At 42.0% G+C, this 25,961-nt stretch overlaps 1 protein-coding gene across 1 annotated transcript; it reads left to right on the top strand.

Annotated features, from left to right (window-relative positions):
• The first annotated feature begins 3,229 nt into the window (after window positions 1-3,229).
• LOC136862848 (ubiquitin carboxyl-terminal hydrolase 30 homolog) lies at window positions 3,230-4,672 on the top strand. The gene has a single exon (XM_067139115.2). The coding sequence runs from the start codon at window positions 3,230-3,232 to the stop codon at window positions 4,670-4,672; it is 1,443 nt and encodes a 480-aa protein (XP_066995216.2).
• Window positions 4,673-25,961: the final 21,289 nt, after the last annotated feature.

The raw sequence follows: 25,961 nt of genomic DNA, 5'->3' as shown, positions 1-25,961 counted from the left end.
GTTCTTCCCTTCCTGATAATTTCTGGCAACAGTTTGATATAGCCATACTTACTGAGACTTTTCTACTGGAACAACTAAGTTTTCCACAGTTTTACAGCAGTCATGTTCTAGCCACACCAAGGGAGCGAGGAAGGCCCGAAGGAGGAGTTAGTATATTGTATGGAGAAGGCATAGGCACACCAAGGGAAGTCCATAAAGACGAAAATATGCTAATAATTGAGACGGAAAAAATAACCATCATCGGTATCTACATTAGCCCAGCTAGGCCAGCAGACAATGCAATGGAACATATAGTTAAGGCAATAACGGCTGTAAAAGATGACAGAAATGTGATTCTGGGGGGCGACATTAACTGTCGTTTAGACAAACCTGATCATAAAACTAACATTATTCTTGATTACCTACAAGATGAAGGCTATAAACTAGTAAATAAAGCAGAAGTAACCTACATGGCTCCAAATGGTAAAAGTACGGTTGATATTTTTTTTGTCAAAGGACGTTGCCTAAAAATTCTTGATCGAGAGGTTATGGCCTCACATCCGACAGCAGTTCTTAGGAAGCACATACCTGTCGCTATTAAAGTTGAGCTAGGAAATCAAAATCCAGTAACCAAGAAGAGTCCTAATCTATGCATTACAAGGAATGTGTGTATGTCTATCATAGAGGATGGAAAAGAAGACTTGGAAAGAGTACCTCAGTTGATAAATGAAGGAATGATTGACGCTGCTCTGGATAGTGTTCTGGACCTCATAAAGAAAGCACAAATCAAGAAGACTCCGAGGATCGCCAAGCCATGGTTCGACAAGGAGTGCTTCACGGCCAGACAAGATACTTTGGACCTTTTACACAAGGCACGGAAAACAGGTGGGGAATCCACATATGCTGAGTATGCAGTGAAAAGGAAAGCATATAAGGATCTACTCAAACAAAATAAGGCGCAATACCTAGAAAAAAAGGCTAAATTGCAAGCGCAAGATGCTATGAAAGACCCTTACATTGCTCTCAATCAACGAGCTACGTGCCCTTCTCCCGAATTCCCAATGGCTACATGGGAGAAACATTTCTCGGAGATACTTAATCAGCAAAATCTTGACATAGCTCTCCCACTTCGAGAAAATCTATATTGTACAACAAGACCTATAGATCAGGAGGAAGTCAAAACTGCTATCCAGTCCATGAAAAATAAGAAGGCAGTTGGCCCAGATGGAGTTTTCAATGAAAATCTGAAAGATACCTGTGACATTCTGCTTCATACATGGATCACTCTGTTCAACGCGTGTTTGACGACAGGAAAAATACCTGAAGGTTGGAGACAGTCGCATATCAAAATGCTCTTCACAGGCAAAGGAGACAGGGATGACCCTGATTCGTATAGAGGTATTGCCCTCGAAAATAACATTTATAAGGCCTATGTGAAGATCCTAGAGAACAGACTAATTGCAGAAACAGGAACTATGATCCCCGAACTGCAATTTGGTTTCATGAAAGGAAGAGGGACATTACATGCAGTCAAGAATCTCTTGGACAATATACGTGAATCAATGAGGTGGTCAAAGGGGAAATTTTATGTAATCTTTGTGGATTTTAAGAAGGCTTTTGACCTCTTAAACAGAGAAATAATCATTAGAAAACTAGCGAATATGACTGGAGCAGACAACCCATTAACCATAGCCATAAAAAACATACTTGCTTACAACAGGGTCACGATACAAGATGGCAAAGCATCCTCAGCAGCCATTATACAAAGCAACGGGGTATTGCAAGGGGACCCCCTTAGTCCGATACTATTTAACATAGCCTTAGCAGATATCATAAATATCAACCACAACACATCGGTTGTGATGTACCAGTATGCAGATGACATAGCAATAGGATCGAACAACAGAGATGACCTACAAGCTGTAATGGATAAGCTCGATGAGTATGCCGACATGAACAGCCTCATAATCAACAGAAAGAAAACAGTCCAAATGATTTTCCGGAAAGGAGGGAGAATAGCAGCAGATGACAGGATAACAAGTAGTGAAACAGCCCTGGAAGTTGTGAATTCATTCAAATACTTGGGGATTACGCTCCAGCCCTCTTCTACTTCTTTTAGAATTCATGTAAGAGAAAGGCCATTGGCAGCCATCAGAAATATGTATGATATGAAGGAACCCACTAAACTGTCTCTAAATATAGCCATGACGCTGTTCTATGCAAAGGTTCTACCTGCCCTGACAATGTCAAGGCTAGATTCTTGAAACGAATTTTAGGTATTTCCAAAATGTCACAATCAAGACTTGCTTATGAGCTAGCCAGAGAAACCTTCCTTATGGAAGACATAAGAATGAGACTACAATTACCCTCCACACGACAAGAACAAAAACTACTTCATATTAGACTAAGAAAACGAGCGGAAATTGACTTGGAATTCTACCGGACGGACGCAATGATTAATCGAAGCTGGACTGGGCCGAACAACGAACTGAGGAGTGCTCTGAACAGATTGGCCATACATGGTTTCCATCACAAACTGTGCGTACGACCTGGTTTTCATGACCCATCTGTGCAGTGCGTGTGCGTGTTATGTAACAAACGATGTAATCGATACCATTTTAGTGAATGCAGTAAAAGAACAGTTTCCTTATTGGATTACTCTAAAATGTAATGCACATTTGTACGCAATTTCTTCTTATTAAGTCATTTCTAATGTTTAGCTGTGAGAGTAAAAATGAATTGACAGCGAAAAATTTAACATATCGTTCTTGACATACGTTTCCAGTTATCGCTCCCATCCATTCTCCTTTATTCTTTGATCTTATAGGCATCGTAGATTCTAGAAGGCGGTGACGCTAAACGAAAAACTCATCAAACCAAACTGACTGGAAAGTGAAAAGCTTTTAATAAATGCTTTGCTCTGGATGTAACAGAACTTCAGTAAATATTCACTAGTCATCTGACTGACGTTGATCTTACCCTATTCGATTCAAATATGTAGTGCGACACGAAAGCTCTTGATACAAGACTCTATCCATTTAATTTGATATGTAAGTACACTACTAAAACCAAAATGTGGAAGTGAAATCACTAACAAAGGAAGAGCAAATCCTCCAAACATGCCACCTTCAAATGGGATGGAAGGTTATGTATACAACACCTTTGCCTACAGAACTCATGCAGAGTCACAATTAGCTGGTTGTAGTAATATTCAATAACAGTAATTACTTTTAATTTAACATCATTGTATATGGATGCTGAAAAACTATGTATGGTTGCTAGCGTAATTATTCCGATCGTGGTAGGTGCCATTATACTGTGGAATTCATCTCCTGAAAGTAAACAGAAACGCTCTCGGATTAATGGACTCTTAAATACAGGTAACACATGCTTCTTGAACGCAATTCTCCAAGCTCTGGCATCATGCCAAGTTGTGCTCGAGTGGTTATCACAGCAGGAAGAAGATTCATTCTCCTTGGCGACATCCCTCTATTCAGTGTTGTTAGTGGTAAACAATCAACATCCAACAATATCACTCAATCCATTCGCACCATCGGAGGTCATTGATGCACTCCGCTATCAAGGCTGGATCATAGACCCGGGTGAAAATGATGCCCATGAATTATTTAACGCCATTATGGCCACTCTGGAAGAAGAGATGGAACCAGTCCACCAGAAATCACTCTCTCTATCGGATGCCTTAGGTCAGCCAGAGAATGCAGAAGATAGCAATAATTACTTAAAATTCCATCGAAGTGAAATACAATTATTCAAGTTAAAATACCTCGAACAGAAATCGACAAATGCCTTGATAGCTCCTAGAGAAGTACATTCAGATACCACCGAGTCTGAGAAAAAGAATTCTAATGAAAGTAATGATAATATTTCTAAATGTTTAACCTCTCATTCTGCCGAGGAATTTACACCTAGAACTATTCCTGATATGTCTCCCAAGAACTTCAGCTGTTCTCATCTCAGAGATAAGGATGATCTTGGTAAGGGTGATCAATCCTCTCACAGTCAAATAAAAAGCTCTGATCGTCAGCTATACACTCCATTCCACGGGTATCTCACCAGTCAACTTCAATGCACAGTATGTGGTCACAAGTCAGCTGTAGTATATGATAAATTTGATAGTTTGTCATTGCCTTTGCCCGGGTCTGGTGATTTGTATGCAAAGAGACCAAGTCTACTAAGCCTTTTGGACAAATTCATATCAACAGAGTTGGTAAGAAATGTTACCTGTGAACAATGTAGCGAACGTGATGAAGACCGTGAAACAATTAAAACGCCTGCTCTGAAAACAATGAATTTCGGTAAGCTACCAAAGTGTCTCTGCATTCACATACAACGAACTTCGTGGCAGATTGGTCATGCTTACAAACGCGATGACTTCGTCGAGTTTCCTGAATACTTGTCGATGCAACCTTACACATTCGTAGAATTCCAAAGAAAACAATCGACAGTGGGAGACCACAAGGATGGAGAAATGCGAATGAAACATCTGTATAAGTTAGTGGCAGTGGTAGTACACAGGGGAGATGTGGATAGTGGACACTTTGAAACTTACAGGCGACATCCGCGGTTTGAAGAGAAGTGGTATTTTACATCAGATGCTGAGGTGAGGGAGTCATCTCTAGCAGAAACTATGAACGTATGCGCTTATCTACTCTTTTACGTAAAAATCATGTGATAAACAGGAACAGTGAATGCTTTTCTGATAAGTATACCGTATTCTTAGAAATTTAAAACCTTAAATTAAATGTAAAACAGACTTGAAGGTCAAATAAACGTGAATGGGTAAGAGTTTAACAGCAGTCATCGTGTGACCTAGTACTTTATTAGAGACAACTGTTGACTAGTTAGCTTTTTGCAATAATTATTCACATCATTAATGTTATCTAGCGAAAGTGGTAACAGAAGAGACTCAGAACAAGCTGTGTAATGTTGTTGCTTATCAGTTAGGATATTGCAGACCATCACATTTAGTTTTCTTCTAGCTCGGTCATATTATTACGACAGGAACCTCCTAGGTTCTTATTATTCGGCTGATCGAGCGTTCCTTCTGTTTTTTTTACTGCTCATTTTGGATTGTCATATTCATTACCTGTCTGATCACTATGGCTGATGACCACGTGATCGCTCACACCTCATAAAATACTCACGACAACATGCATCACCATCGCCAGTTAACTTGTTACCATGATGTTTTAACAATGTTTCCATTTCAGCTTTGTTCGTCTTTGATGGCCTCCGCAATAAAATATATTTGTGAATATCTCTGTTATCATTGGTGACAATATATGACACACAAACGGTCGGACATTGTGGTTTCTATACCTTCTGTTAGGTACGGTGCTTGTGTGTCTTATTCTAAACCTGCGTAAGGGTGTAGTATCATCACGCAGCTAGCACCTTAACGACTTGTCCCCACGAGTCTCTGTCCTGGGCGTGGTGAATTGCTTCTTGCAGGTTCTCTTCGGTAAGGCTCTTTACTTGATCTGGGTACCTACCTCCTCGCTCAGTGGAGGGTACCCGTCGCGGCTTCGGCCCGGCGGGAAGGTTTTAAATGAACGCCACGCCCATGCTCGAAACACTTCTTAGCTCTGTGACGAGAAACCCATGAAAATGATTGCTTCTCCTCCACTCACCGTGGAGAGAACGATCGAAAAATGAAAAAACAACAACCCTGAACGGTGGATCACTCGGCTCGTGGGTCGATGAAGAACGCAGTAGTGGTACGATTTAAGGAACCATAACTGATTTAATGAGCCATTCGCGGTTTCACCTTAATTTGGCTTGCACTGAGACATGCATGGCTTAATCTTTGAGACAAGCATATGACTACTGGCAGGATCAACCAGGGAGCTGGCTGGCTCGAGAGCCGAAACCGACCCGTCATTGGAGCACGTTCTCTGGGTCTTCGGCCATCGACTTTTCCTTCAATGATCGTCTTCTCCAGTCCACTAGGTCTTCAGACAATGTGACCGAAGTACCTGAGCTGTTGCAGTTTGAGATGTCGATAGCCTCATTATGTTGCCGAGCTGCCGTAGGAGTGATTCGTTCGTTCGGTGTGCAGTCCAAGGTATTTGCAGTAGTTTTCAGTAGCTCTACGTTTCCAGAGTCGATCCGGCGGTAGTCTGTCATCTTCAAGGTCAAGGTTTCTGCTGTCTGGATGGTAATGAAAAAAGTAAGTATCCGCAAAAGTATAGGTTTAGTCGTTAAATTTCTATACGCGAATATGCTTTGCTGTCGAACTCCTCGCCATCGCGACGCGCCTGCATACCTCAGAGAAAATTAATATTTTCATAAGATATATGGAATTTGGGAAAAATGCAACAGTTGCAAAATATCAATGTTGCTATTCCTCGAATGGTAAAACTACATGCGACATACAAGGCCAGGAAGTATATTTTGCAAAACTTTTACTACGTAAAGTTTTCCGATTCAGCTAATATTAACGCAGTCATTTAACTTTTCCTATTTTGATTCCCCTAATACTGGTACACCACTGTACAGTAATAAATAATGTGTAGCTTAGTACACAACGCGGCTATCCCTGAACATAAATTCAGAGTTTCCAGGATTTTTTTTTTTTTTTTTTTTTTGCTATTGGCTTTACGTCGCACCGACACAGATAGGTTTTATGGCGACGATGGGATAGGAAAGGGATAGGACTGGGAAGGAAGCGGCCGTGATCTTAATTAAGGTACAGACCCAGCATTTGCCTGGTGTGAAAATGGGAAACCACGGAAAACCATCTTCAGGTCTGCCGATAGTGGGGTTCGAACCCACTATCTCCCGAATGCTGGATACTGGTCGCGCTTAAGCGACTGCAGCTATCGAGCTCGGCCATCGAGGAATTTTGCTGAGCCGTTTTCCCCCTTAACCAGGACCTCTCAAACGCCCAAAATCTCACGCGTGCAAACCGAAGCGCAGAGGTCCTATGCACCGTGCAACGGTCCGACTCGGACCAGCATTTTGTGTCGGTGCAACTCGGTTAAGCTCGGCTCAAATCTGCTCGGGTGGTGGAGCGCCGCAGAGCAAGTGAGGAAGGAGGAGACAGGCGGAGCGAGCGAGACAGTCGTAGGGAAGGAGAGAGACAGAGTTATTGCTCAAAATCGAAAATCGAGGAGGGGGGGGGGTCTGCACTCTGGTCAATCTAGCGAAGTCGTCTTTTGCACCTTGCGCCGTGCAATGCACCAGTGCATGCATGCACTCTGAGTAGCCCTGCCCTTAACAAACAAACAGACGGACAAAATTTGAACTGAATCTGCTATCGACATTTGTACACCTAATCTGAGATTATGAGGCAAACAATGATGTAATATTATAATATTATACTTTCTAGTTCCTTGTGGTCGAGTTCCTGGAATACACTGACTGACAGAGCAAATGCAACACCAAGAAGGAGTGGTCAGAACTTTATGCCAATTGCAGGGTAGACTGACGTCACTGAGGTATGCTCATGATGTGAAATGCGCCGCTGTGCTGCGCACGTAGCGAACGATAAATGGGACACGGCGTTGGCGAATGGCCCACTTCGTACCGTGATTTCTCAGCCGACAGTCATTGTAGAACGTGTTGTCGTGTGCCACAGGACACGTGTATAGCTAAGAATGCCAGGCCGCCGTCAACGGAGGCATTTCCAGCAGACAGACGACTTTACGAGGGGTATGGTGATCGGGCTGAGAAGGGCAGGTTGGTCGCTTCGTCAAATCGCAGCCGATACCCATAGGGATGTGTCCACGGTGCAGCGCCTGTGGCGAAGATGGTTGGCGCAGGGACATGTGGCACGTGCGAGGGGTCCAGGCGCAGCCCGAGTGACGTCAGCACGCGAGGATCGGCGCATCCGCCGCCAAGCGGTGGCAGCCCCGCACGCCACGTCAACCGCCATTCTTCAGCATGTGCAAGACACCCTGGCTGTTCCAATATCGACCAGAACAATTTCCCGTCGATTGGTTGAAGGAGGCCTGCACTCCCGGCGTCCGCTCAGAAGACTACCATTGACTCCACAGCATAGACGTGCACGCCTGGCATGGTGCCGGGCTAGAGCGACTTGGATGAGGGAATGGCGGAACGTCGTGTTCTCCGATGAGTCACGCTTCTGTTCTGTCAGTGATAGTCACCGCAGACGAGTGTGGCGTCGGCGTGGAGAAAGGTCAAATCTGGCAGTAACTGAGGAGCGCCCTACCGCTAGACAACGCGGCATCATGGTTTGGGGCGCTATTGCGTATGATTCCACGTCACCTCTAGTGCGTATTCAAGGCACGTTAAATGCCCACCGCTACGTGCAGCATGTGCTGCGGCCGGTGGCACTCCGGTACCTTCAGGGGCTGCCCAATGCTCTGTTTCAGCAGGATAATGCCCGCCCACACACTGCTCGCATCTCCCAACAGGCTCTACAAGGTGTACAGATGCTTCCGTGGCCAGCGTACTCTCCGGATCTCTCACCAATCGAACACGTGTGGGATCTCATTGGACGCCGTTTGCAAAATCTGTCCCAGCCTCGTACGGACGACCAACTGTGGCAAATGGTTGACAGAGAATGGAGAACCATCCCTCAGGACACCATCCGCACTCTTATTGACTCTGTACCTCGACGTGTTTCTGCGTGCATCGCCGCTCGCGGTGGTCCTACATCCTACTGAGTCGATGCCGTGCGCATTGTGTAACCTGCATATCGGTTTGAAATAAACATCAATTATTCGTCCGTGCCGTCTCTGTTTTTTCCCCTACTTTCATCCCTTTCGAACCACTCCTTCTTGGTGTTGCATTTGCTCTGTCAGTCAGTGTATTTAAATTCGAATCACTTGTTGCGAGTACTGTTTTAACTAGACGTGAAAGCACTAGGGGAATGAGAAAATGTCTGAAACATATTATTATTAGAATTAACAAATACATCGCAATTGGGAAATATCCCGGTGGCAATGATCACTTACAGTAGTGTGATAATAAAGTAAACAACAACAACAACAACAGTTCAACAAGCAATTCCATGAAAAGAAAATATTACAAGTACTGCAACTAGTTTAACATTCTAAATCCACTTCATGGCATTGTGCAGGGTAGTAACACCTCCCGAAGGCTTTATAACTTGTGAAACGTGTGAAATTGCGACGAAACGAAGACCAGCTTCGACTGCAATAGCTTCTAGTTTCTTGTACTAGGTTCGTCTCCCTTATTTTTAATTTTTCATTCTCGTTCTACAGCAATGTCATTGCATGATTTATTAGGAATTGTCTACTTTCCTCCATTTTACACCGTTTAATTCTCCTTTACTCGGTTCACTCAAACATTTCTTCGGTTAATACTACCCCTTAAAACAACAATCACTACCATGGCAGGTCAATCCGTGGAGTGTCGGCCTTTGGCTGACATCTGAAGAACGAAAATAAGTCCATCGGCTCTACGACGTCCGCGGTTCAAATTCCGGGTCATTCCATGTGAGATTTGCCTTAGGCAAAGCCGAGGCGCGACAGATTCTTCTCCGGGTACTCCTGCTTTCCCTGACATCTCTCGTTCCAGCAAAACTCTTCAATATAATTCCATTTCATCTCTCAGTCTTTAATCATTGACTCAGAGGAGTACAGTACGACAGGCTTCGGCAGCCGGCACAATTGCTAACCTCGCCGCTAGATGGGGGTTTTATTCATTACATTCCTGACCCGGTAGAATATCTGGAAACAGGCTGTGGACTTTCATTTTTCACAATATACTACACGTCGCACCGACACAGACACTGACGATGGGATAGCTAAGGGATAGGATTGGGAAGAAGCGACGGTGGTCTTACTTGTTTGATTAATATATGCATGTAGAAGCTATACCAAATACATTGAGGTTTTTTATGGTAGCATTAAGTTTAGTTTACACGATGACACTAGGTTTCGCAACTAAGTTTCGTAACTGGCTTTTATTAGAATGCGAATGCGTGAATTGCAGTTGCGACACTACCATGCAACAATGGCAACTTTCCGCTACTTCCAACTTTTAGTGAAACTAAACTGGTAATTGTGAGGTTATGAACCTTTCGATACGTTACTTGGTTTGCAAAATGAAGCGGGGATGTGAAGAAATAGTGAAATGTCTCGACATGCACGCAGTCCAGACGTGTTTATGGAATTTAAACGATGTTATTTTAAAAATAAAATCGATTGCGTCTGCCTCTATGGTGTAGTGGTTAGTGTGATTAGCTGCCACCCCCGGAGGCCCGGGTTCGAATCCCGGCTCTGCCACGAATTTGGAAAAGTGGTATGAGGGCTGGAACGGGGTCCACTCAGCCTCGGGAGGTCAACTGAGTAGAGGTGGCTTCGATTCCCACCTAAGCCATCCTGGAAGTGGTTTTCCGTGGTTTCCCACTTCTCCTCCAGTCAAATGCCGGGATGGTACCTAACTTAAGGCCACTTCCTTCCATCTTCCTTGTCTATCCCTTCCAATCTGCCCATCCTCCACAAGGCCCCTGTTCAGAATAGCACGTGAGGCCGCCTGGACGAGGTACTAGTCATCCTCCCCAGTTGTATCACCCGACCCAGTGTCTCACGCTCCAGGACACTGAAAAATGAAATGTCGTATGGTTTTTAGTGCCGGGATATCCCAGGACGGGTTCGGCTCGCCAGGTGCAAGTCTTTCTATTTGACACCTATAGGCGACCTGCGCGTCGTGATGAGGATGAAATGATGATAAAGACAACACATACACCCAGCCCCCGTACCCTTGGAATTAACCAATTAAGGTTAAAATCCCCGACCCGGCCGGAGATCGAGCCCGGGACCCTTTGAACCGAAGGCCAGTACGCTGACTGTTCAGCCAACGAGTCGGACGCTCCTGTACACTGCCCTTGAGGTGGTAGAGTTGGGATCCCTCGCTGAATCCGAGGGAAAAACCAATCCTGGAGGGTAAACAGATTAAGAAGAAGAAGAAATCTATTGCACTGCTGGTATTGAATCTCTTCCGGGAGGACTGACAGTTGAAGAACTCAAAAACAAAATACATTCTATTAGGATTACCTACTCGAATGAACTCACAATAAGGAAGATAGACAATAGTGCGAAGTCCAGTAGTCGCACTGAAGAAATTTATAAGCCGATAATTCCCTCCTGAAGAAAATAATTTCCAAAATATTATTTTTTAATTTTTTTTTTTTTTTTTTTACATTTTGCTTTGCGTCGCACAGACATAGATTGGTCTCGTGGCGACGATGGGATAAGAGAGGGCTAGAAAGGGGAAAGGGAAGAAAGCGGCCGTGGCCTTAATTACGGCAATGCACCATCATTTGCCTGGTGTGAAAAAGGGAAACCACGGAAAACCATCTTCAGTGCTGCCAACAGTGGGGTTCGACCCACTATCTCCGGGATGCAAAGAAGTTATTTAAATTGGTTACTCACGATTTATTAACGATTATAAAATGTCACATTAAGATATAGAGTTAGAATTTTCTTTTTAGATTCAATTATGCACAGTTTTTTTTTTTCAGTAAGGTTTCAGGACCTCCTAAATGTTTTCTTCTATTTATCCATTCCTATTCCATGCTCATATGCTCCTTTTCTCAGCCTTTAGAGACACTAACAATATTTCTCCCACTACTGTAGCTGCTGCGAGTACTGGATAGTACAGTACTAAAGTTTTTTAAAATTTGCTTTACTTCGCACCGACACAGATAGGTATTACGGCGACGATGGGATAGGAAAGGGCTCTAGGAGTAGGAAGGAAGCGGTCGTGGCCTTAATTAAGGTACAGCCCAGCATTTGCCTGGTGTGAAAATGGGGAAACCACCGAAAACCATCTTCAGGGCTGCCGACAGTGGGGTTCGAACCTACTATCTCCCAGATGCAAGCTTACAGGCTTCCCTAACCGCACGGCCAAATCGCTCGGTAATGTAAAATGTAGAGGATATCATGAAACTACAGTAATCTCTAGTGTCTCCAAGTGAACAACCATCCATGCAATTACTTTTATGATATCTGTTTCAGCTTGACTTGTGCTGCTTGTATGGTCTGGGAGAGCATTCTTTCTGATTTATTTTGCAAAATTATAATAATGTTATTTGCTTTGCGTCCCACTAACTACTTTTACGGTTTCCGGAGACGCCGAGGTGCCGGAATTTAGTCCCGCAGGAGTTCTTTTTATGTGCCAGTAAATCTACCGACATGTGGCTGACGTATTTAAGCACCTTCAAATACCACCGGACTGAGCCAGGATCGAACTTGCCAAGTTGGGGTCAGAAGGCCAGCGCCTCAACCGTCTGAGCCACGCAACCCGGCCGTTTGCAAAATTACTAACTAGTCTGATGAAAGGGAGTTCGAGTTTAGGAAGGCTTATTCCAGTGAAGCAGAACTTGTAGGATTCCAGGAAGATGTTTAGATTCGGGAGGTCAAATGGACTGTATCTCTATTGACGTATCGAAGGCTTTTGATAGAGAAGACTATGTGAGACTGCTGACAAAAACGAGGGCTACTGGGCTAGATAAAGGATGATTGAAAGGGTGCTAGATTTCTAGTAAATAGAATTCAGAGAATTAGAGTAGCTGAAGCATGAAGCATTATTTGATCATGTAGTGATTAATACGGGGAGGGGGAGGTTCGGTTCTTGTTTTCTTGACTGAGGAACTGTCAAGATACAGTTTTTTTTGCAGATGATGTTATCTTGATAGAGGTATAAATAAGTTACAGGATAGTGAGTAACTACGAAAGGACTTCGACAATGTTGTGAGGTGGACAGCAGACAACGATATGATGGTAAACACGATGAAATGTGAGGTTTCACGAAGAAGAGGAAAAGTCCTCTCAGTTTTAATCTTTCTTTCTTTCTTTCTTTCTTTCTTTCTTAATCCACTTACTCTTCAGGGACTCAGTGAGGAATCGCACCTCTACCGCCTTCCGGGCAGTGTCCTGGATCGTGAAATGTTTGGTCGGGGGGATACAACTGGGGAGCAGTACCTCGCCCAGGCGGCCTCACCTGCTATGCTGAACAGGGGCATTGTGGGGAGGAGGGATTGGAATGATCGGAAAGGATAGACAAGGAAGAGAGGAACGGAAGCGGCCGTGCCCTTATGTTAGGTAACATCACGGTATATTGCCTGGAGGAGAAGTGGGAAACGACGGAAAGCCACTTCGAGGATGGCTGAGGTGAGATGCGAACCTTCCCCCCCCCCCTCTACTCACTTGATCTCCCGAGGCTAAATGGACCCCGTACAAGTCCTCCTACCATTTTTCACATTTCGTGCCTGAGCCGGGAATCGAACCCCGGTCTCTGGGAGTGGCAGCAAATCACACTGCACAACAGAGGCGGACTCAGTTTTAATTACTGTGTTATATCTATGTAGCTATATGCGGATGATATGGCACTAGCCGCTGATAACATAAAAGATTTGCAAAACGGAATGGAGCTTGTCACACAATGGGCGGATGACAACGAGCTAAGGATGAATCTAAAGAAGACAGAATTAATGGTATTCAGGAGAGGAGAACGCTTATCGAAAGGTGACTACATTGTATGTGGGGGACACACATAAACACCGAAAAACCAGTTCACGTATCTAGGGATCACACTACAAGTCTCCGGAACGACCTTCTCAGTACACATAAAGAAGAGATTAGCTGCTGCACTTACAAGGGAACATCGGCAGTGGGTAAGCCGCCGATCGCGATGAAACTTGGAAAACACATTGAGGTACACGTAAAAGTGATGTCGGCATAAATTTTGGGTGCCAACATTCATTAGGGCGTTAATTACAGGGCCTAAAAGTTGCGACTTTTCAAATTCCGCGCGATCAGCGATGAATACCTGCTGGCCAATGCTAAGCTAGCACACTGCGTATCTGGAGACACGCCTCTGCACTTCCTCCCCGCCCCGCTCCAATTGGTTCGCCTCCGCACGTTCCCCTTCTCCCCGCGCTGGCCGGCTGCTTAGCTGTTCAACGGGACCGACTGCTTCTTTTCGTACTGTAATTATTGGAATCCTTTAAATTACGTTCCGTTTCACACATAATGATAATAAATAACCTACATTAATATACCCATATTTTATTCAAATGTTATATTTTCATTCCTGCTAATTCCGGTGAGTTATCACATTCGTGGGTACAACTCCGAGTTAAGTACCACGGAAACGTGGGATGGGGTACCACGTCCTACCTACGCTTAAATTATTATTTACTTCTAAAACGCCTTAAAGCTGTCGATAGTGTCCTTTAGAGTGGACATACATATGGAATTAATTAAATTAAATCACCCACCACTAAACAAATCTCCCACCTTTAAACAACGTTAAATACCATTTTATGTAAAGAAATTACGTGCCCGGGTAGAGGATCTCAATGAATGTAATGAGATTCGGTACCTCGGGATATCAAAACCTGATTATAGGTCCAGATCTTCTTTTTATGACCCCTTCCCCCCACCCATTTTGTGTACGCTACCAGTTGTGTCATAACGAAACGACATCGCGCACGACAACAACAACAATTATAAACTCCGAGTTTGAAACTACTGGTATTTTCCGTATTGCGTACTCTGGTATAATGAATAGGCCTATAGGTAGAATGTTTTTATTTGTGCTTGTACTGAACGATTTATTTATGTTTTGCAATGACAGGCACAACACATTTCAATTGCAGCATGGTTGTCGAATATAAATAAATTTAATGCATAGGCAACTTCGATATGAGTATGACATGGAATGTAGTAAAGTTTGACGTAATAAGAAAAGCTTTAAAACATAAAAAAAGGTGCGCATTTATATATGCAATAGATATACAGTAATCACAGGCAGGCCTGTAGTCTTACTGTACCAGTACTTTTGCGTTATAGCTGACGAAGGTCTATGTATTCAACAAGTACCGATATTAAAGTATCACACTACAGTCTTCTGGGTATAATGGCAGTTACATACGCAAAAAGTTCAATGGGTATTGTACGAACTGGTACAACAACAAGCAATTACAAGGCAACACAATAAATGACTCCGTAACAATTACATCGGGCAAACTCCCCGTCAATAACTGATAGTAAACAAAAACAATCTTTGGTCTATTCGAAACATTAAAAAATAGTGAAAAGAAAACCGAAACAAATCACAATAAACAACAGGCACCGTACTTTTTTGCTAATTGCTTTACGTCGCACGGACACAGATAGGTCTTATGACGACGATGGGATAGGAAAGGCCTAGGAGTTGGAAGGAAGCGGCCGTGGCCTTAATTAAGGTACAATCCCAGCATTTGCCTGGTGTGAAAATGGGAAACCACGGAGAACCATCTTCAGGGCTGCGGACAGTGGGACTCGAACCCACTATCCCCCGGATGCAAGCTCACAGCCGCGCGCCTCTAACCGCAAGGCCAACTCGCCCGGTGCAAACGTTTTCATAAACATTTCAGAAAACGTAAACTGACTAATACAACGTGGAAATTACAAAGGAGAGATATGAGGTAGGCTCATAGAGTACGCAAAGTGTAGCACCGCTTCTCTTCGACAGCTAAGCGGCCGGCAAGCGCGGGGAGAAGGGGAACGTGCGGTGGCGAACCAATTGGAGCGGGGAGGGGAGTAGCTGCAAAGGTGTGTCTCCAGATACGCAGTGTGCCAGCTTAGCATTGGCCAGCAGGTATTCACCGCTGATCGCGCGGAATTTGAAATGTCGCAACTTTTAGGCCCCGTAGTTAACTCCCTAATGAATGTTTGCACCCAAAATTGATGCCGACACCATTTTTACGTGTACCTCAATGTGTTTTCCAAGTTTCATCGCGATCGGCGAATTACCCATTGCCGATGTCTCCTTGTTAGAAGCATAAGTGAAATCAAACATCTGCAAAGAATGTCACAGGAGACGGCCATGAAACTTTTCCAAGTCAAAGTGCTACCAACGCTCACATACGTATTAGAAGTAATATGGGAGTACCTATCATGTAAACAGCTACGAGAACTGGAAAGCATGAAACCGAGATAACTTAAGAGGGTCCTAGGGGTATCTAAATTCACCCGATCCCGGTACGTATATGTTTTAGCACGGGAAACCTTCTTGATAGAGGATTTAAGACTACAAATGCCTCTACAGCAAACTCCGGCATTCGAGGAGCTGTTACGAGAACTACGAGAGAAAAGGGACTCGATTGAGGAAAGCTTTTACAGTACAGACGCACTGATAAATAAGGATTGGATGAAAGAGGAATATGAGTTGAGACATTTGGTGACACGCTTTGCAATACACGGCTTTCATAACCGTTTCTGTGCCAAGAAATCCTACCACCGGGCCAGCCAGGAGTGTGTATGTGTATTGTGCAATGAACAGTGTGATACGTATCACGTAATGAAGTGCAAGAAGAGAACAGTCTCTCTGAATCAATTTTGCTCTGAACAAAGTGCTCCTTGAGTGAATTGTAATTTACTTGATGTAATATGTAAATTTTGCACATTGTGCGCAATAAATTTATTATTATTATATTTATGTAGCGTATGGATTTTAGTGCTGGGAGTGTCCTAGGACACGTGCGGCTCGTCTGGCCACGCTTTGAGACCCATGGCGACCTGTTGTCTGAGTGTGAGATGATGGTAGTGATGTAGGGAGCGGGTAAAACCTGGTGTCTTCTCCTGTCGAATAACACCAAAGTGTCTGCGCAAGGCTTAATGTCATCATCCGACAGATGAATCACCGCCAACAGCCTCATGCGCCCTCATTCCATATTGTAACCGTCCAGGCTTCTCCAGCCCTACTAATTTAATATAACATCATTTTACGCGATATCATTTGATATCAAGTTTATCCGCCATCGGCAATTGTTTGTATTAACATATTTATTCAACGTCAATCATTTGTAATCAAGGCTTTTTGGAATCATATTGTATATATGATAACATTGTTTTATTATTTAAATTATTATATTATGTAGGATAAGAATTCATTATGTTGTAAATACGGTCAATATGTTGAGACATAGATGTTTTCATTTCATCTCATATTTGTGTATACGGAGGGTTATTCTTGAAGCTTGGGTTTTGCGTGAGTCATGGGTTTATCGTATGACCAAGGCTAGTAAACAGCGACCCGTGCGCGAGGCTTGCAAGCTGGTCAGCTATATCATCGCCACGCCTTCTGGACTTGTCGAGGAAGAAGGGAAAGGGAGTTGATGCTTCGATCTATCGAATCAGATACTTCGTTGTATATGAGTTTTGAGATTGAGCTGTTACCAAGAGTGGGGGTGAGCCCGGATATATATATACTGATTCTCAACACGAGAACAGGACCTTAGAACCTTACGACCTCACAACCTTACAGCCTTACAACCTTACGACCTTACAACCTAACGAGATACTCCATCACTAGTACTTCGACTGTGAACATCTACTTTGAACGACGTGATTTGATTTTTGATACAGTGTGTGGTCGCTCTGCGACATAGTTACTTTTGTACAATGTATTATCGCTTCGATACAGTACTTAGTTGCGGTAATGTTATCGGATCTACGAGAAACGAAACAAGCTTATGGCTTGTGTGATATTCAGTAAATATTATGGACGAAGAACTATGTTTAGTTCAAGTCTACGGAATTTTGGTACAAGTCTGTACCGTATAAATAGTATAGCTCAGTTGGATTGAGATTTCTACTAATATGGAAAAATTCATATCTCTGAATTTTCTCCTCATACCATCAACGCTGATCAGTTTTTACAAGTATAGGGCCAATGTCTAATTTAAAGACAAGTCAAATAGGGAGTGCTAATCCAGATAGACCGTACCATATCTGAGAAGGAAGGAAGGATGTCCATGGAGCAAAGTCTACATCGAGAAGAAGAGAACGAGTAACCACGGAAACCAGATGACTTCAACGGAAGCTACAATTGGTGAGCTTCAATTAGATAAAGCAAGCAATAAGTAAATTCAGTAAATTAAATTCTAAATTCCTCCACGCTTTAAGGAAACTTTTCCGATTCATCTCATTTTTTTGTATAATAAATTCATTTGTATTTTATATTGCGTTAATTTTCTTTCTTAAGCGATACTTAATGGTTAATTATTTAAAATCCTACCCCTGTGATTTAAGTATAAGTCTCTACGCTAGTAAATATAAATTTTGGTTTACAGTTTTATTTAAAACTGTAACCATGGCGCCCAAACATTACATAGAGAAATGGGGAACCATGGAATGTTAATTGTTTCTATTTGCGTGGGAATTTGCGGGCAAGCCACAAATAGCTTATTTGATATTCATGTGTCCCAAGATAATAACTTTCATCTCCCCAAGTGTTTTGACGAGAGAGGGAACAGTTACATTTGTCGCACCAACGTTGAGCTCGAAAAACATTAAGTATTCGTGGAAGGAAAGCAGTAAAAGTAAAGTCTGTGTTTGTGGGGGTTAAGTGAGTGTCCATATAACTTGTATGTGTGATTTTGGGGGAATCATGGCTGCACATGGTGAAAAGAACATGAAATTACGTAACGGAAACGTAGTAAAGGGAGGCGAGACACTGAATTGTAGGAATGTTTTAGATGAAAGTATTGAAGTAGATAAATCGGTAGAGAGTGGTGGGAACATGGAAAATAGTACAGAATCTGATGTAGCTAGGATGGAGGGCGAGAAAGGTAATACGAATAGTGATAAGAATATTGAACAACTGTTTGTGATGATGCAAGGGATATTTGAGCAAACGAATGAAATCAAGAAGGAAGTACAATGAACGAAAACCGAAATTAGCAAAGAAGTAGAGAAAACACAGACAGAGATTAAAGAAAATAGAAAGGAGATAGAACAGACGAAAACCGAAATTAGCAAGGAGATAGAACAGATTAAAATGGAAATTAGCAGAGAAGCGAATGCTAGGATGGATGCTTTAGATCATAGATTAGATGAAGCACTAGAGCAGCAGAAACGTTTTGAGAATCAGTTAGCGGAACAGGAGATGAGACGCAGCCAACATGAGAAAGTGGTAGAAAGAAAGTTAACTGAACATAAAACCAAAGTCATAGAGTTGGTAGAGAATGAAAATAGTAAAGTTAGAGAAAGAGTACAACAACAATACGATGATCTGTGTGGTAAGGTAGAGATTAATGCCAAAATATGTAACGAAAAGTTTAAGAAAGCAGAGGAATATACTATTGAAATTAAAGCCACCAAGGAAAGACAGGAACACATTGCAAATGACGTAAAAACTAGAGAGAAAAGAATTAATGAACGTATTGCTAGGTCGAAGGCACAAATACGTAAAGAAATCAGAGAAAAGCTAGGTAATATAGGAAGTCAGTGCCATGGTACAAATTTCATATATGAAACTGATTTACCTAAATTCAATGGGAGGCAGACAAACCCTTTAGATTTTTTAAACACTGTTATGAAACGGTTTGAAAAGCGAATAGAAGAAGGAATCATTGAATGGGAAGAAGCGTTAGAGATAATTGGTGAAGCTTCTATTGGGGAATCGAAATCATGGTTTTCGGTGTATAAGAGCAGCATGACCAGTATGGTGGAATTCCAGAAATATTTCACGGAAAATTTTTGGAGTGAATCTATACAAAGCAGGGAAAGAGAACGCATTGTCTTTGGGAAATTTAGGCCACACGAGGGAGTTTCTATGACTGAATATTTTTTGGCCCACGTTATGATTTGTAAAAACGTAGATGGGATGTCAGCGGAGAGAGATATTGTGAAGTTATTATTCAGGCATTTTCCCAACAAAATCCGCGAAGCTAGCTGTATGCAACAGATAGAGTCTATTCAGGGAATGGAAAGATTGCTAGCAAGTTTCGATGCGTTAGGAAGTAGTAATAGTACACGTGAGCACACAAACTATCAAACACCACCCAGAAGACAAGAACACAATCACCGTGGTCAGTTTCAACCGAGACAACAACCTGTAGGTAATCAGTCACACCAGCAAAGTAGGAATGTTCAGAGGGAACGCAATGTAGAGGAAGGTACAAGCCGAAATCAGGATACAAGGAGACACAGTAATGTAAACTGATAGTAGACGGTAATGAGAGATCAGATTATCAGTCTTCAGTACATGTTGCGAGAAATTGTGTAATGACGCACATGAATTATGATCTCGATGTCAGAGATTTGTTATTACGGGAGGTTGAAGTGAATCAAGTCGAAGTTGGTAGTAAAAGTGAGAACCCCGTTGTTACGATCGTTGTATGGAGGGCGCAGTATCAGGCTTTATTGGATTCAGGCAGAAATGGGGAACCATGGAATGTTAATTGTTTCTATTTGCGTGGGAATTTGCGGGCAAGCCACAAATAGCTTATTTAATATTCATGTGTCCCAAGATAATAACTTTCATCTCCCCAAGTGTTTTGACGAGAGAGGGAACAGTTACAATATGAACACTGCGAAAATGTTCGGAATCGAATGCAGTCTTTTGACACGCAATCAGTAAAAATGTTCTTCTCAAACAATATTTGAAAGATACTCTCCATTTATCATATTAGAAAAATGAGAAGCAGTCCATTCAGTGAAACAAATTTAAAAATAACATACATTAGACTGATTTAACTTGAAGTCTGGCTCCTTGCCTGAATGGTCAGTGTAATGGCGTTCGGTTCAGAGGGTTTGGGTTCGATTCCCGGCTGTGCTGGGGATTTCCTCTAGTTCGAAGGCAGAGTGTTTGCTTTGGTTTCGATACATATGATCATTTGTTTACAGCACATCGCACCACCAATCACCACAGAAGCACGTATCAGTGTATTATCGTCATCCTCGCTAGTAATAGGAGGGATTATTAATTATTACTGTCCTTTTTTTCCAAAACATATTATTCTACCTTGTTTTGGTTTAATTATTCCCCGAGGGCCGATGACCTTAGATGTTAGGCCCCTTTAAACAACAAGCATCATCAACATCATCTTCATGTAAGCAGTCTTGATGCATTGGTAGGAGGCTGAAATCTAGGAGCCCTTCTTGGTTACTAGGAAAGAGGCTAGCCCAAGATGAATTTCATACTAACACTGCTTGGCGCGATGGGTGGGCAGCTTCAAACCCTGACAGATTAGATATAATTTCGGATCCAGTTGTTCAACCTCCTGGTTTCAACTTACTCAGAAAAATTTGGTCATCACTTAATCGGATCAAAACTCAACATGGCAGATGCAACTTCTGGAAACACAAGTGGAAGATTATCAGGGACCCTTACTGCGACTGCTCTAACGTGCCTCAGACCGTTCAATATATCGTCACTGAGTGGATTCAGTGGGACAATAAAGGACATTCACGAGGCCAATGATGAAGCTGTGAGTTGGATAACAAAATTGGACATTCAGCTTTAGCAGCAATGAAGATATTGATGAGCTCAAATGTACAAATATTGTTTGTTTTATTACGTACTTGTTCTGTGTGTATAGATGTAACTTTTCTTTTTTCCCTGTAATTGTACATATTTGTAAATAACCAAATTGTAACAATGTATCCTCATTCCATACGAAACATATATATCAATATCATCAATTATTATAATAAAAATCTTCCAAGCTATTATGCCGTGGTCCACTCCTCTCGCTTCTCCCAGACGTTTCGACTACTGTTGCGGTAGTCATCTTCTGTGGCGTCGTGTAGATACGCCTCAGTAGTCGAAACGTCTGGGAGAAGTGAGAGGAGTGGACCACGGCATAATAGCCCGGAAGATTTTTATTATATTGACACCGGCCGTGAAAGCCTCCATACTTTAATAATCAATTATTCCCTGTGATCAGTAATCTTATCACAGTCTTTATGTTATGATGCTTGTTGTTTTAAGGGGCCTAACATCGAAGGTCATCGGCCCCTTTATGTTATGAAGGCCATTACTTTGTATTCTACACTGCTTAGTACTGTATCTGTTTGTATTTTTCAACGATGAAGTTATTCTTCCACCAACGACAGACCATCAAGAAAAAATTATATAAATATCCTCAAACAAAACGAGACGCAAATAGAAACTTCAATGCAGCTCATAAATGTGGGCAACACAAATGGAGCATTAGAACAAATACATCAACAAGCTTTTATTCCACTCCACCAAGACAACGTAGAGCTCAGCCCTGGTTTAATGAAAAATATTATAAAATGCGTACATAAACACTAGAGGCGTAATACGTAGCCAAAACGACACGAAGAGATGACGTTCTTAAAATATATGCAACTAAGAGGAGAAATTATAAGCAACTTTTAAAGGAAACGAAAACTGCATTCATGGAAGAAGGGAATAGAATCGCAGAAGCAGCAACAAAAGACCCACTCATTGCTCTGAGGAAACGAAATATAACACAAGCCGCAGATATACCGATGAAAGAATGGGAGGAACACTTCAAGAAAGTACTGAATCAACAAAACATTAATGTAGCTGTGTGCAGAGGCATAACTGAGGAACGGGTTCAAAATCTACTACGGATAACACCAGAAGAGATCACAGACGTCATCACAGAAGCGAAAAGTAGGAAAGCCCCTGGTCCAGATAATATTTGCATGGAAATCTTAAAAGACTCACTGGAAATACTACTTCCTCTATGGACTAATCTCTTCAACAAATGCCTGCAATCAGGGACAATACCGGAAAGCTGGGGAACTGCGAAGATTAAAATGCTATACAAAGGTAAAGGGGAAACAAATGACACAAATTCATACAGAGGAATAGCACTGGAGAATATCATCTTCAAAATCTATACTAAAATACTAACGAAGAGACTTGAATAGGAAGTAGACCCAAAAATACCAGATTGCCAATTCAGGTTCAGGAAGGGTAGAAACACAACACAAGCTGTAGAATATATTCTGAACGAGATAGAATCAGCACTAAGAATGCCCAAGGAAAAACACTACGCAGTCTTCATTGATTACAAAAAGGCTTTTGATCTTATAGACGCAAAACAACTACTGCAAAACATCGAAGACATGATTGTAAAGACACACTACATTAGTAAAATAATATAAGACATCTTGACATACAACGACATTGTAGTAGATGACAAATGGTGTACTACAAGGGGACCCCATCAGTCCAACACTATTTAATATAGCCACAGCGAATATCACCAATATCCTTCGAAATACAATGGAGACGACCCTCCTGATGTACGCCGACGATATGGTCATAGCGGGCCCTAACAAAGAGGAATTATAGACGACATTAAAATCCCTTGCAAAATGGGCACTGGAGAATGATTTCGAGATAAACATGAAGAAATCAGCACAGATGACATTCAGAAAAGGGGGAACAGCATCACCAAAGGACACGTCATTATTGAACAACGAAGAGATAGAAGTGGTTAATAAATTTAAATACCTAGGCATCACCCTGCAGACAACAGGTCGATCATTCAGCTACCGTGTAGAAGAAAGGACAACAACGCTATTAAAAACATATGCGGACTCAAGAACCTTCACCGCTTATCGTTGACTACAGCTATGACACTTTTCGACGCCACAATTACACCAATAATAACATATGGCATAGAATGAATATGGGAAAATCTAAAGTACAAGAACCTCGAGAGAATTGAAAAGGTGAAAGCAAGGTTCATAAAGCACTGCCTGTGAATAGGGAAGTATGCACCATCGAGACTTGCCTATGAATTAGCAAGAGAGACCTTCTTCATAGAGGACATCAGGTATAAGCTCAACCTGCAATCTACTGGCGCTTACCAGGCACTTCTAGCTGCTAGACAAAGGAAACGAATGGACATCGACTTGGAATTTTACATTGCCGATGCAATGCAAGACAGATCATGGAGAAACGCTAACGAAGAGCAAAGACACACAATCACAAGACTATCCTCTCATGGTTACCACCACAAGTTATGTAGCAATAAGAAATTCCACCTACCAAACGAGTACTGCATATGTTCACTCTGTGGAAAATGCTGCGAAAAATACCACATTGCGTTGTGTTTAAAAAGGACCAAAAGCATCACGCAAATTAGCAATGAATAAAGACAAATTTGATCTAATCATATCGAATATTGTATATGTCCTTTCGGGTGCTTTTCCTAATAATAATTATTTATTCCTACTATCTGGCATGTCAGATATGTACTATCTGAGAGTGAAATACTGTTTCCAAGCATGTTATTGACCGTTTTCCTAAATCTTGTTAATTAACCTTGTTGCATACTATAATTACCGGTGGCCGATCAACTTAAATATATCTCTCAGTTCTGAGGGTTAACATTTTGTATTTAACCACTTGTAGATCTGTATCATTCCACTTGTTGTGGGATAACTTCAAAGCCAAGTATTACTTATTTACGAATTATTGTTCTGCTGTAAGCATTGGGTTCTGTAAATTAAGAATTGAGAAAAATGAAACTCATACGCTTTGTTACGGTGATTTGTCATATGTTTTCATTGCCCGATTTTATTTTCTTGTCGTCTTTTGCTTATTGCTTATTTCCTTTAATTCCAGGTGGAATATAGGACCTCGACGAAATTTCTCCAGCTTGTTCTATCTGCCGCCAATGCTTTCAACTCCCTCCATGTCTTGTTAACTCCAGCAATCTCCTTGTCTATGGTTCTCTTCCAGGTAATCCTCGGTCTGCCTTGCCTGCGACTGCCTTGTGGATTCCAACTCAATGCCTGCCTTGTGATACTTTCTTGTGGTCTTCTCAGGGTGTGTCCAATCCATCTCCATTTTCTTCTCATTATCTGTTCCTGTATGGGACTTTGACTTGTAGCCTCCCAAAGGTCTTTGTTTGAGATGGTTTTTGGCCACCATACTCTCATAATGTATCTCAAACACCGATTTATAAAAGTCTGTAACCTTGTGGTAATGTCTTTGGTCACTTTCCAGGTCTCACTTCCATACAGTAACACAGATTTAACATTTGAGACGAATATCCTTAGCTTCGTTTTTATACGAATGTGAGGGGATCTCCATATTGGTCGTAACTGTGCAGAAACTCCTTTGGCTTTATTTATACAACTCACCACATCTCTAAAAGCACCTCCATCCTGGCTTACCATGCTTCTTAAGTAGCAAAATTCCTCCACCCTTTCTATATCCATTCCATCTAGAATCAAACTACAATTGTTACGATGGTTTATGCGCATTTCTTTAGTCTTTTTGTTATTAATCTTTACGCCTACTTCTTTAGCTTCTATTTTAAGTCATTCAGTTTGATCTCCATATCCCGAAAACATTCTGCAAGAAGACAGATATCATCCGCATAATCCAGTTCTTCCAATCGGTTATTTACTCCCTACTGAATGCCACGCTTTCTATTCGTTGCCTCTCTCAGCATACAATCCATTGTCATGATAAACAAGATTGGCGACAGTAGACATCCTTGTCTTACTCCATATTTTACAGCAAAAGGTTCAGACAGCTTCCCTTTATGTTCTACTAGACAAGTATATCCATCATACATTGCCTGTGTAAGACGGACTATCTTTTGTGGAATTCCGAACTTTTCCATAGCCTTCCACATTTTCCTCCGGTTGATAGAGTCAAAGGCCTTTTCAAAAGCAATGAAAAGTATATACAGAGATGTCTGATACTCAGCAAATTGTTCAATGATTAGCCTTAGTGTGTTAATCTGATCCACAGTAGACCGACCTTCTCTGAAACCTGCCTGTTCTTGACGTAGTCTCCTGTCAACGGCTATACTTATTCTGTTCAGTATGATTATTGACATCACTTTTCCACCATATGAGAGCAATGTTATTCCCCTCCAGTTATTGCAATATGAGAGTTCACCCTTCTTCGGTATCTTGATGAGGACACCCACTCCTCAGGAAGGTGTTCTTCGTTCCATATTAGTGTTAGAAGTGGCTCAATGATTTCCGCTGTTAAATCTGGATCTACCTTTAGGGCTTCTGGGATAATGTTATCTACACCTGGTGCTCTGCCACTCTTCAGTTGTTTCACTGCTTGTGCAATCTATTGTCGTGTTGGTGGCTCTACCGAGATATCTGGATTCTCCAAAATGGTTTCAACTTCTTCAGTTCTCGATTCCTCACCAAGATTATTGAGTACTTCCATGAAGTGATGTCTCCATCTTTCCAATTGTTGTGTTTCAGATGTCA

The sequence above is a fragment of the Anabrus simplex genome, chromosome 1 (assembly GCF_040414725.1).
Source record: "Anabrus simplex isolate iqAnaSimp1 chromosome 1, ASM4041472v1, whole genome shotgun sequence".
Classification (NCBI taxonomy): domain Eukaryota; kingdom Metazoa; phylum Arthropoda; class Insecta; order Orthoptera; family Tettigoniidae; genus Anabrus; species Anabrus simplex.
This window is presented reverse-complemented; position numbering and strand designations above follow the sequence as displayed.

Bases quoted from the DNA above. Each gene is read 5' to 3' on its own strand.
- LOC136862848 (XM_067139115.2), top strand. From the start codon at position 3,230: ATGGATGCTGAAAAACTATGTATGGTTGCTAGCGTAATTATTCCGATC.